Source organism: Globicephala melas, chromosome 4, assembly GCF_963455315.2.
Source record: "Globicephala melas chromosome 4, mGloMel1.2, whole genome shotgun sequence".
Classification (NCBI taxonomy): domain Eukaryota; kingdom Metazoa; phylum Chordata; class Mammalia; order Artiodactyla; family Delphinidae; genus Globicephala; species Globicephala melas.
The window spans coordinates 93691742-93705360 of NC_083317.1; the positions used below are offsets into that span (position 1 = coordinate 93691742).

The window sequence follows — 13619 nt, forward strand, 5'->3', positions numbered from 1 at the left end:
TTGTCCCTCTCAAATAACACAATGTGACTGTAATTGTTGATTTGTTTCAGATAACCCCTACTAATATGGGTTCTTTAAGACTGAGGAGAATGTTAACCTTTTTATGTTCTCAAGATGAATCTACTGAGCTCTTCTTGGGAGACAGTGAAAAAGGAAAAGAAAAACGAAAGAAGGCCAAAATGGAATGTGATTTTATCTCACTCCTGAATCAAATAGGAGTATAATTTCATTCCGGAATATCACATGTACCTTTCACCTAACTGGCACTACGTGAAGAGAACTCAGTGTCCTTGCCCGCTGCAGAAGACTGTCTCAGTGTTTCCAGGCTAGGTTATTTTGAGGGAGAATGCACTTTACAGCACTCTTAGAACACTAGTATTATTCAGGGCTTCCACATCCATAGTCTTGGAAGCAGCTCACATTTTCCTTCAACTCTGGGCTGTGTATCTGCCTTTGACTTAAGGAAGAATTTGTCAGTCTTTCTGAGCATTGCTCCATCTCCCTGGTCACTAACAAAGTAGATAATAAAGTAATAGGTTGTAGAAATGGTGCTGCTTATTTCAGGTGGGTATACATCGAACTCTAGTACATAGCTGTGTGACTTTCCGTCTACTCCTAGAGGAAGTTGACATGTCTGTTATGACCTATTGTAAGAGAGACTTTGAGGGCTTCAAGAAAGGAGAGTTACTTTTGGCTGGGCTCTTAGAAGATTTCATGGAGGAAGTGGCATTTGAGATGAGACTTAAAGAATGGCAACATTTGATGAGGAATTGCTGGGGGAAGGGCATAGGGGATGGAGAGAAGGACCAATGCATTGGGAACAGGAACAGGGAGTTGTGTTCAGAGGAGAGTGACAGTATGGTTGGATTCAGTAATATTTCTAAACCCTGGCTGCACATTAGAATTACTTGGGGGAATTTTTCTTCAAATATAGTTATGCTGGGCCCCACCTCAGATCAAATAAATTGGAATGTTTCCTAGAGGAGCTCAAACCTCAGTGTTTTATTATAAAGTTCCCAAGATTATCCTATGGTGCATTTAGAGTTGAGAAACTCTCAGCTATGCAGAGCATACAGGCAGGCAGTCCTTGGAGATGTGCCCAAAGAGTAGGTGGGTTAGGAACAATTTCTTTTTTTAAATGTTTTTTAAAGGCATATAGCTTATTACTTTTCCCACCATAAGAGTATGTAATAAAATATGACATATTTTATATGTAAAAAGTATAAAATAAATCTCTAAAATTTTGTTTGGGACAAATAAAAATATCTTATTAAAGATGTACCATGTGCCAGGTACTCTGCCAGATGGTTTGTTTTGAGAATATTGCAAAAACATTGAAATCATGAGAGAAGTTATGGGATGTCAGAAATCTACAGTTTTGAGAACTTACTGCTTTGGTGAGGTAATGAAAACACACACACATACATTTAAAGGCTGTGGGTTTGGAAGAATGAGAATATTTTAAAAGGGGGCGGCATGTGGATTTTGAAGTCAGTTGTGAATTCAGATCACAGCTTTGCCACTTACTAGGTGTTGTAGACTAGTTATGCATCCCCCTTGAGCCTCATGTTTTCATCCTTAAACCCACAGGTTTGTTCTGAGATTTGAGTACCTGGTGAATACATGGTGAGGTACCTCACCTAGCAGGAAAAAGATAATTTTTATAGAGTGTACATATTTATTAAATTGAGTAAACCTCATTCCTGAATTTACACCAAATTTTGTTCTTCTAGTGGGAGGCACCTGCACTAATAGGCAGGTAGAAGCTGACACTGCAGAGTCATGTATCCTGCACTGAGCTGGGCAAATTGAGACTATGTGCCACAAATTCATCAGGTGCTTTCACTCAAGATCTACAATTAAAAAAAAAAGGCAGAATCCTCTTTCAGTACTTCGCAGGGACACAGCCTTGAACAAAAGCATCAGATAAATGTATTTATGCATGCTTTCTTTGACTACACCACTCATAAATCACCTCCTGACTCTCAGTTTTCTGTGTCTATAATGATATTACAGAACCTTCGTGATACTTCTCAGGTCAATTTCAAGCTCCTTTGAAGGCTCATCTTAAAAATATCTAGGGCTTCCCTGGTGGCGCAGTGGTTGAGAGTCCACCTGCCGATGCAGGGGACACGGGTTCGTGCCCCGGTCTGGGAAGATCCCACATGCCGTGGAGGGGCTGGGCTCGTGAGCCATGGCTGCTGAGCCTGCGCGTCCGGAGCCTGTGCTCCGCAACGGGAGAGGCCACAGCAGTGAGAGGCCCACGTACCGTAAAAAAAAAAAAAAAAAAAAAAAAATCTAGTTTCACTACATCCTTCAGTCCATGAAAATAGTATCCCTTCTTAATGTATAAAACTAGAGAATGTTTCCAGAATGAACAAAGATAAGGGGAGGAGGGCTTAGGAGATAGATCTTCAAGGGCACCAGAAGGACTAGGATGTTTACTCTGTTATCTGAGCCAGTTATTAATCAACTCATAAGATTTGAAGTAGTAGCATATTTTTTAGATTACCAGTTCCTCTTTTTTTTTTTTTTTTTGCAGTACACGGGCCTCTCACTGTTGTGGCCTCTCCTGTTGCGGAGTTCCTCTTGATTCAAAGTCATTAAGACCTTTTGTGAAACAACATCTGAAAATTTGATCCACATATGTGTTCTAGCAAAATATGTTCTGACCTCTTGGACCACTAGGAAGATAGTCTATCATGCTATCTGGAATCTTCCTGAGACAAAATAGCCTTTATTTTCACACCTTGAGTCATAAAGTGCATTTGTTCTTATTTCATTGAAAGAATTAAGAATTCAGCTTGGTAATATTGAAAGTAACAAATTGAGACCTCATCCCAGAACTGAGGGTAAATAGAATCATATGAGATGACTCCACCTATTGGACAAAATGGTGTACTCCTACTCCTTTTACCCATTATTAATGAATGAAATAAAGTAGCAGCAGCTTCACTAAGACATTGTGAAAGTCAGCTGGAGAAAAAATATTTCAGATGATTACTTGATCATCACAGATGGAAAAAAAAAGAAATTAGAAAACTTATTTTATCTGTTATAGGGCAACCACTAAGGGAATGTCTTATTGCATTTTGTGTTTTAAAAATGTAGTCATTCCTGAAAGAGCAGATCTACATTCACTGCTTATCAAAGTATTTCACAAATATTTGTCGATTTGATTGTATCTGCACAGAATGTCAAGTTTTTTTTTTGGCTGCGCTGTGCCGCTTTTGGGATCTTAGTTCCCTAACCAGAGATCAAACCCGTGCCGCCTGCAGTGGAAGCACGGCGTCCTAGCCACCGGACCGCCAGGGAATTCCCAGAATGTGAAGATATTTAATTAACTATCTGGAATTTAGATGGGGGAAATGAATGACCTTATATAGAGTAGTATAGAAAAAACTAGTTTCTGAGAATAAATATGCTCATTACAAATTGGAAATCAAAAGACTTGAGTACTAGCTGACTATTATTAGGTTTTAATTAATTAGTTCCTATCCTACCTTGTTTTGATTTGTGTTTGGCTTATTTTACAAATCAAGTAGCTTTTCTATGCCTCAGTTTCTTCACTTGCAAAATGAAGGTATGTTAACACTCAGAAAAGTTTTACTAGATGCATGATTGTGTGCTCAGCACATTGATAGATATACACTGGAAACACACAGTCCCTGATATCAGAGAACACACTCTTAAGAGGAAATACGGAAAGAAATCATGTTACTATGAGGCAATATGAACAATATACCCCAGCACATAGAAGTATCAAGGAATGGTAGCCAGCTGAGCCCCAGAAGCAAGTGGAGTTGTAGTCAAGGAGAGCTTCCTGGAGAAGGCAAACCCTCAAGGAAAGCTTAAAGGATGAGTGAGAAGTAAGGAGTGTGGAGGATGAGAGGGCACCTCAAGCCGAGACTACCAATGGGTTTGTAAGGTGTTATTATATATAGGTGGGGCATTTGACAAAACCGGGGCTCTTGGGGCTCTTAAGGGAATCTGAATCCTACTACGTGTACAGAGCAGGACCCCAGAGGGACTCTAATCTTGCAAAGTGGGGCAGTAGGAGAAGCCCCAGAAGTGTCCCAGCAGGCCTGCCATGGGCCATCTGGAAACTTGGTTTCCCTTTTGCCGGTTGACAGCTGACGTTTTAGTTCCAGCCTTCCAGAGAGCAGATACATTGCTTGGGTTTAATGTCGGGCTGGCATGACCTCTTTAATGGAGTACAGTTTTACTATATTTATCAAGTAAATCATGAAGAATACCATATGCACTCATTAAACTTGAGACCAATGAAGTGGTTAGTGCTGCCGAGTCACCTTCTAACACAGAGGTGTTGTGAACGGAACACTGACTTCCAGAAATAAAATTCCAGAATCTTTTGTGGGTCTATCTATATTTTAATAATCAACATCTGCCTTTTACTTCAAAGTTTTGTTTTTGCCTTGGTGGTGGTTGTAGGTTTTTGTTTTTGTTCATTTTGTTTGGTGGCCCACAGTAAAAATTACTATGACAAAATCATGACTTTTTAAAAGTATTTGAGTTGCAAGAAAATGGTTTATTTTTATATTTGTTATAATTCCTTACCTGTTTGTTTCTGGCTTCAAAAGAACCAGTTTCCCCTTAAACTTTAAATGGCCTCTGAAGACTTGGTGAAGTCCTTAAATGAATACAACTTTTGTCTTCACAGATACAGGCTAGTTCCAAAGGTTTATTTTCCTGAGCAAATTCATGATGTTATACGTGCCACAAAGTACTTCCTGCAGCCAGAAGTCTTACACAAGTATTCAGTTGACCCAGGCAGAGTCGGCGTTTCTGGTGACAGTGCTGGTGGGAATTTGGCGGCTGCCCTGGGCCAACAGGTAACAGAGAGCCCTGAGGTGCTGGTGGACGGAGAGCATGTGATAATGTTCAACAGATCGTCCACTAGGCATGGCAAAGGCCTAGCTGGGTGGGCTGGTCACCTGGGGGCCAAGTAATTCAGATGACTGCACTTGGCAAGCTCTCAGAGATCTTTTGAAGTAGGAAGAGGGGTCATTGAAAGAATTGTAATCTCTGAGTCCTTGGAAGGGCCCTGATTACAATTAAGGTGAGTAATGTGAGAGGAGGGCTAACATTTTAGAGGGCTCCCTTACTCCTCAGGGATATGCATGGAAATTAAGTATCTTCTGCTCCTTTTCCATGTTGGACTTACAAAAGAAGATAATTTTGCTTAAATTCCAATTGCTAAGGTTGTTTCCTTAAACTTTGAGCCAAATTAAAAAATTTAAAAGTGTTTCCCAAAGGCTTTTTTTTTAATATAAAAGAAAGAGTTAAATGGTTCATCCACTTTAAATGTTACAATACAAGTTAGTCTGAGCTTTAGCTGGTTAAATTCTTTGAAAACTGTCTAGCTCTAGTAGCATCTCCAATTTTGGACAGCTGTGTAGACTCAAAGATAAGTACATTTTCTTCCTTTTCTGAGTTAAATAATTTAAGAATAGCATCTCTGTCTTCTTACCTCCAAATTTCTTTTGGCATTCTGAGATAGCATCTGCCTTTTCATTTGTGTCATGTCCTGATTTCTTCTCTTTTGCTATAAATAAAGAACTTTGTCCTCCGCTTGGCATTGGTGGGTTTGCTATCCACACGTCCAAAGCGGTAAGAAGAAAGTCCTGGTACAGTGGGGAGAACCTCATGGGCTTTAAAACTGGCCACAACCAGGATGGAATCCAGGCCCCGCTGTGAGAGCTGTGGGGCTTTGGCAAGTCCTCTCACCTCTCTGAGCCTCAGGAAAATGAGGCTCATGCCATTTGATTGCAGGGCTGTTGCCAGGATTTAGTGATATGAGGTATATACAGTTCTTGGCACACATTAATAATACTATTAACTGATCATTTCCTCCTGCTTTTACAGAGCAGTTGCATCTTCCCTCGGGATGGGTTCTAAAGTGCGGTGTGAAACAAAATTGTATGGCTAACGTTACCTTGAAGATTGTTTAGCTGCTCGTGAAACACAGTGACCTAGTTAGCTGCCTTTTAGATGGGGGTTTAAGGACCTAAGAGATCATGTACCTTTGAAGTGTTCACTCAGAACTATGAGTTTCAAACATCACACCTTTCTCAGTAAATATCCAGCAGCTTGAAGGGTGCTGGTAGTGGTAGCGATGGGGAAGTATTTATTTTTTAAACTACATTCCTTAATACCATGCCTGGTAGAAATGTAACACTTATACCCCTTTGATGGAGTCAAGGTAAAGCACTGGGCTACTTTAAAAGGTATGGTTTCTGTAAAAGAAGCCATTCAAAATGAAATAATGTGTTCGCTTTTTCTTCTCCAGTTTAATCAAGATGCCAACCTAAAAAACAAGCTCAAAGTGCAAGCTTTAATTTATCCAGTTCTTCAAGCTTTAGATTTTAACACACCCTCTTATCAGCAAAATGTGAACACCCCCATCCTGCCCCGTTATGTCATGGTGAAGTACTGGGTGGACTACTTCCACGGCAACTATGACTTTGTCCAGGCAATGATAGTTAACAATCACACTTCACTTGATGTGGAAGAGGCTGCCGCCCTTAGGGCCCATCTAAACTGGACATCCCTCTTGCCCGCATCCATCACAAAGAACTACAAGCCTGTCATGCAGACCACCGGCAACACCAGGATCGTCCAGGAGATCCCTCAGCTGCTGGATGCCCGCTCAGCCCCACTCATCGCAGACCAGAAAGTCCTGCGGCACCTCCCAAAGACCTATATTCTAACCTGTGAGCACGACGTCCTAAGAGACGATGGAATCATGTATGCAAAGCGTTTGGAGAGTGCAGGTGTGGAGGTGACCCTTGATCACTTTGAGGATGGCTTCCACGGATGCATGATTTTCACCAGCTGGCCTACCAACTTCTCAGTGGGAATTCGGACTAGGAATAGTTACATCAAGTGGTTGGATCAAAACCTGTAAAGGCGTGAAATTTCTAAAAGGCTTGAGTCCCTCTTGATCTCCTGCACCTGCTCTGGAAAGACATTCACTCTTTAGGTGACTAATTTCCCCTCGTTACTTGAGTTATGGAATCTCTATTCCCTGCAGACTTTATGTTAATTTAATTTTAAAAAATGCTTTTGAGTAACATAAGTGCAAAAACATCTGAATCTGGTTCTCTAAGTGAGCCAGTCTCTCTGTTCTTGTTTTAACCAAATTTCTACTAACACCCACAGCTGCAGAAAGCAGGGCTAGGAGCTGGAAATAGCTTTGGGTCTTGCCTCCGTCAAGAAGTTCTTTGTGAAGAAATTCTACCAGCTGCGGATGACCTTTAATGAGTAAAAAGAAAATGTGGGCTCTTCAACTTGCTAGAGTTTACTTTGAATTAAGAACAGTGTTAAATGTGTTCACTTCAAGGTCAGTGCTGGCTACCAAGTGCCCTCTGTTCTTTATGGATGGATGGCTTTGTTTCCTGTGGGAATTTTGGCAGAGCTGTTCTAGCAAGGACAAGTTTCTCAAATGACTTTCCTCCTTTAGAGTGTTAATTTTATGTGATAGCTGTCTCTAAGTCCAGTTGGATTATGATAATACTTGAAAGTTACTTTCTACCACTATTATTAGAAAATATGAGGTTGCATGCACTGGATACCTGTACATCATTAAGTTTTTTGGTTATGCTATCTCCCTGGTGGAGATCTTTTGGGAGCAGATTAATTTAGATTTAGAATAAATTTTCCTTTACAGAACAAGTAAAAACAGACAAATGAACCAACCTATTGTTTTCATAATGAATACTTCTCACATAAATTACCAAGAGTGGTGTGTATATATTTGGCATAGTCAGAAAAGAAGATACATTTAATATTAAAATTATGAAAAATACCTTTAGAGGGTCTAGTTTATTCTTGAAAACTCAACTTTTTCACTTACATGGCTTTAAAATGGGGCTATTTTGGTATATATAATGTACTGTATTGTTTATTTTTTTAAGTTATTTAATGTTAATATATATAGCTAGACAAGATTTTTCAGAATAAAGTCAGTAATGAATATTAAAAATAATCATTTTTTTAAAAAACTACCTTAGGGTTTAAAAAAACAACTTTAGAATTATATCCACATGTAATTTTATGGAAAGAGGTAAAATACCTATTAATATTACTATATATAAGGCCTAAATATTTTGATGTTTATATGCATATACAAATCACAATAATTAGAAACTATGACTACACCTAGTAAAGTCATCTAAGTTTATAGTTCAATAGCTTAGACAAGACACACATTGGTCATTTCTGCTCTCTGTGGTCGGAGGAAATACTTCCTACTCTTCTGGGTGACACCCTTCATTATCGCCTTCCAAGTAGGTCTAAAGTTACAATAGACCAGGCTTAATTTCATGTGAAGCCTTCACTGCCTGTGGGACATCTTTGGCATACAAGGAAACTCCAATTCTGATCTGACTTGTGTACCTTCGCCCTCCTTCCTGCCACTCTTCGTACTACTGCAATCTGCGCTACTTTCAGGGACTGCAGAGAGCAACTACACAGCCGAGTCATGATACAGTAAATTTATCAGTGGAAAGAAAGTAGAGCCTTTTCACTCATTTGAAAGATGGGTATTTCCTACTTACGAGGATGAAATAACAAATGAATATATATGTGAAAGTGACTTGCACTATATCCCACCTCAGACCTTTCTTGAAGGTCTTCCTTGAAATTTTCCTTGGTGTAATAATTGGAAATCATGATACACAAAAACCACTAGATACAAGAGAGGCTAAACCAACCAAAAAAGTTTATATTGAAGATATTTTGGCTTGGAATCAGTTTATTTTGTTTTAATTTTTGTTCTTATAAAAAATCTTTATGCTCTGCAGATTGATTTTTTTTAAGTGTTATGGCTTTGTTTTGTTTTCCTATTTTAAGAAAAAATGGATAGTCTTTTTACAATATCGTTGTTGTTTGTGAAATGTGACCATAAATATATGAAGAAAAAATCTTGAAGTGCTACAAAATCTAGTGAAGTGTAAATTAGTTACTGTTTTATCATTGATTTGTGAGGAAGTTAAGACTGTTGCATATCTTGGTGGATATAATATTTTATGCATGACCTTTTAACCTTTGACGTTTTGCTTATTTCTCACTGCAAAGGGCAAGGCAGATTTTATGAAGGATTTTGGTAGCCAGTCTATTTTGTAAGATGAAAATCCACTGTGGAGGTAGGAAAGTATAAATCTGTTTTGATTCATGTTGGTAAATAAAATGTCTCCATCTGGAAATGTGCCTCTTTCACTTCCCCTCATCTCATTTTCTGGTTCCCTCCTCTCTTTCTCTTGGTATCCTAGATCCCTAGCCACAATTCAGCCCAAATCTTCTGCCCCCTGGAGTCCTCCAGCTGCCTTTCAATTACTGAGCGGTGACTCAGTGGCCTCTCTGATGACATCCATTTCATGTCTGGATACAGTATGTGCTGCTCGTACTGGAAACCTGCCTTGGACTGGCTAGAATATTCATAAAAGTTAGGCAGTTAGGCAGGCCATGAGACAATTTGGGGACTTTCCATACACATATTAGGAAGGGTTGATCTCAGTGCAAATGAATTTGGATTTGAACTAGTTCAGGCAAAGAAGTACTGATACCACTGAAGGCAAGTTTTCACATTGACTCTGTCATTACAAGCAAAGCTAATAATTTCACGCTTGAGTTCATTATACTTAGTTCACTTCAATATCATAGGAATTTGCAAAACTTTTTTTTCCAAAGTAAATTGTTTGTGTTGGTTCTAAATGGTCACATATGTGTGGGTAAATTAGATTTTCCTATTCAATTAGAGTTATTTTCATCTTCTCCAGCAAAACCTCTGGTGCGTGGCTATATTTTGCTGAAGGGATCCACTAATGGTTCCAACAATTCTCCTTTAGGGCATTTAAAATGTACTCTATGTGTTTTAATATTGTTTTTTCTTGTGATTTTCATTCTTTTTTAATCCCCCATTTTTTTAAAAAAAACTAACATCTCATATCTTCCAGTGGATCCCCTATTTAAACATCTAGAAGATACTGATATTAGCATCATATTCGCCAAATTTGAGATTGAAAATGTAAATATGATTTCCAGTAGGCATACATGTATTGTTCAGCCCTGTCACTCAGCATTTTGTGTCATTAGAGAGAGAGGCTGGTGACATTTTGTGTCTTGTTAGAAATGTCCCTACCAGATTTTCTCACCACTGGTATTTCAGATTGAGAGCTCCATCTTCTCACATAGGCTGCCTACCCAGACTAGCTATTTGTTACTGTTTTTCTGTCGTAAGTGTAGAGTGGAGTTTTCCAGCTGCTACTTGACATGTGGTGTTGTAGTAGGTGGGCTGTAGAGGCAGATATGAGAATCCAGATGGCTCCTGTTAAGCCAGACATTAAGGAGTTGCAAACACGTAAAACAATGCCACACTTCTCACTCGTTTGTGTTTGGAAAATTTAGTGATTTTTTTCCACCATAGAATATAGCTTAAGGTAACGTGTAATTAAGTACATGAATAACTGTGTTTACAGTTTCTCAGTTTTAATTCCTAATACAGTAAACATCAATAAAGTTCATATGAACAGAAGCTATTTGGGGTCCTCAATAATTTTTCAGAATGTAAGGTCCTGAGACCAAAACAGTCAAGAAGTGCTGTTGTACATCATCTATGGCAAGCCGTGTATTCTGTGCTAGGCTATATAGCCAGCCAACGCTGACCTTATCATCATGGGAGACGCATGCCATATTTCTCTTACCTAATACTCTTCCCTCTACCCCGATGGCCTTTCTTTGCCCTTCCTTGTCTTCCTTTGCCAGCCTGCTCCAGGAAGCCCTTCCTAACTCCTCCCTCCTCAGGATATTTTGGTGTCCCTCCTCTGGTCCCACATTGCACTCAACACATGGCACGTAATTGGCTATTAGTGGGTCTGACTCCCTCACAAGACGGTGGGATCCTTGATGTGGGGTCATGTCAGCATCACTTTTGTGACCCCAGTGCCTAACACAGTGCTTCTCACAGAATAATCACTCAATAAGTCTTTGCTGAACAAATGTTCTTATGTTGTTGCAATTAAAGCATAGTGTCCTTTTCAATGGCATGTAAAACTATGCCTGGTGCTATTGTATATATTTTCTTATTTATATTCTTAAGACACAAATCTCTGTTTGTTTTGATTGTTTTCCCCCAGCAGATGTTTTCTTTCTACTCATGCATTAAAGACATTTGGTCAACAAATGAAATCCCGGAGCCCACAGAGTATTTTTAAAATTCAAGGCAACTGCCAGCAGAGGGCACTCTTGAAAGTAGAAGGCGTTAGACATCCTCCACGCTGCTGCTTATGTTTCACCTGGAATTTAAAAAGATTTCCCAACAGCTTATAAAAGGTAAATAAAAAGACCTGCTATATTTAATCACAGAATAAATTAAACTGAGTATTTTTTTAAAAATAGACTTTAAAATCCTCATAAGTACCTAGAGAAAAAAAGACTGCATTTTCAAAACAAAGAAAAACAAACCTAAAAAGCACTCACATTGATTCTTTGTTAAAGCATGACTCACCTCTCTGCCCACCAAAGTGCTTTGTCTTTTTTTTTACATGTTTTTATTCAAGGTAGGTATTTGCCATCCATTTGGAAAAAGGCTGACAGAAAAATGGTGTTCTACATTTTTGAAGGACCATTTAGTACAGTGGGAAATATAGGACCTTCATCTTTTGTTGTGCGCACTGGCCAAACCCAGCACCCAGCACCAGATGAATCCTTAGTTGGGAAGAAACTACCTTTGAAAACAATAAGTAAGGTAGAGCTAGATGGCCTTCAAAAGCTAAAGCACATTTCCAATTCAAACAACATTCAGCAGTGACATTTTCAGTATTGCCATACATTTTTTTTTAATATTTAAAATTTATTTATTTCTTTATACAGCAGGTTCTTATTAGTTATCCATTTTATACGTATTAGTGTATATATGTCAATCCCAATCTAGTATTGCCATACTTTTAAAAACAGATATAATATGTTCCATGGTTAAGGGAAAAAACCTTGCCACTCAGCTCACGTGGAACAGAGGAAATGGAATGAACTAGAATTTAGGAAACCACAATTCCAGTTCCAGCTCTGCCAGAAATTTCTCAGTGAATTTAGGTAAGTCTTTATTGGTACCTTGGTTTCCCCATTTTAAATTTATATTTATCTAAACTTTTTTTTTAACCTCTTTATTGGAGTATAATTGCTTTACAATGTTGTGTTAGTTTCTGCTGTATAACAAAGTGAATCAGCTATACGTATACATATATCCCATATCCCCTCCCTCTTGCATCTTCCTCCCACCTTCCCTATCCCACCCCTCTAGGTGGTCACACAGCACCAAGCTGATCTCCCTGTGCTATGTGGCTGCTTCCCACTAGCTATCTATTTTACATTTGGTATCTAAACTTTCTCACTCCATGAAAATACTTGAAGCAGCTTATAATGTAAAAATACAATGAAATAGAGATATAGAAATAGGAGCTTATAGCCAAGGAAAAGAACAAAAATATGCCAAATAGAAAAATCAGTTATGGTTAACTTCTGGTTTGGCTGAGTCCCCTGGCAGTTGAGGAAAAAAGTAAAAAACATGATCAGTGATTTGGCATTTCTGTCAGTGTTTCTGAGGCATTCCAGTTTCTTAGGGTTGATGGTCTTTCCCTAAGACTGAATTCTAAACGAAAATCCCTCCATGTGACTTAATGGAAAATCTCCTCAATTATTTTAAAGCAAATACAATAGGAACTCTTACATAGCTATTTATTTAGTCCATTTCAATGAAAACTGAGGACATGATTTTAAACCTCAGTGTATCCATATGTTCACTCAATGAAAGTTAATAGTGCTTACCTTACTGCCTGCCTCAAAGGACTATTTAAAAAATAAAGCTAAAGAAGGAGATTTTTTTTTTAAGTCATGGGTTTGTTAACCTGGAACAAATAGGCTGCCAGATATTTCTCCAGCAATGATGGGTTTATTCGGGATCAGCAGAGAATTGCAATTCAGGGTCTGCGGCTATGGTGATCCACAGGCAAGTCCCAGTATGGCAGGGAAAGGAGAATACTTTTACAGAGAGGAAAAGGAAACTTGGGAGGACTATTTAGTAAACAACGAGTCCAGTGGCTTTTCCACTGGTTGAGTCCTTGTGGGGAAGAAAAGGAGGCTGTCTTCTTTTTGGGCTCTACTATCGCCACAGGGCACAAGAGCGCCCCCTTCTGGTCTCCCAACTCTATTTGATTGAGGTTTCTGTTCATTCATTTTTTACAAGTTAAATGTTAGATATTATTAAATGTATCCCTCTAGGTATAGTAATAATAAGATGATCAGCTTTCTGTTCTTTTATTGATGCCAAAAGGGAAAATATCAGGGGGCATTATAGGTAAGGTACATAGGAAAATGATTAAAGGTTATACAAGACACTTAACTGGTTACCTCTGGGGAGTGAAGATAAGGGTCCTAGGGAAAGATCTTTTTTTCTACCTTGCTTCCCTCTGAAATTTTTGAATTTTTTATAATGACTATGCATTATTTGATATTTAAAAAGCATAAAAGAAAAGGCAATCTGCTCATAAATAATATCTATACAATCCAGGGTATGCAAAATAATGCCAAATATCTATTTATAT

General features: G+C 38.6%; 1 protein-coding gene across 3 annotated transcripts in view; it reads left to right on the forward strand.

Annotated features, from left to right (window-relative positions):
• The window catches only part of NCEH1 (neutral cholesterol ester hydrolase 1), a 62852-nt gene extending 52205 nt beyond the window's left edge, over positions 1–10647 (forward strand). The window contains exons 4-5 of one of the 3 annotated variants that reach the window (XM_030863429.3): positions 4682–4853; positions 6311–10642. In XM_030863429.3, the coding sequence (XP_030719289.1) occupies positions 4682–4853; positions 6311–6928 (790 nt within the window). In that variant the 3' untranslated portion in view covers positions 6929–10642. Of the gene's footprint in view, positions 1–4681; positions 4854–6310 lie in introns of all 3 variants that reach the window. The other 2 variants (XM_070045480.1, XM_060298414.2) reach the window with 2 other exon arrangements.
• Positions 10648–13619: the final 2972 nt, after the last annotated feature.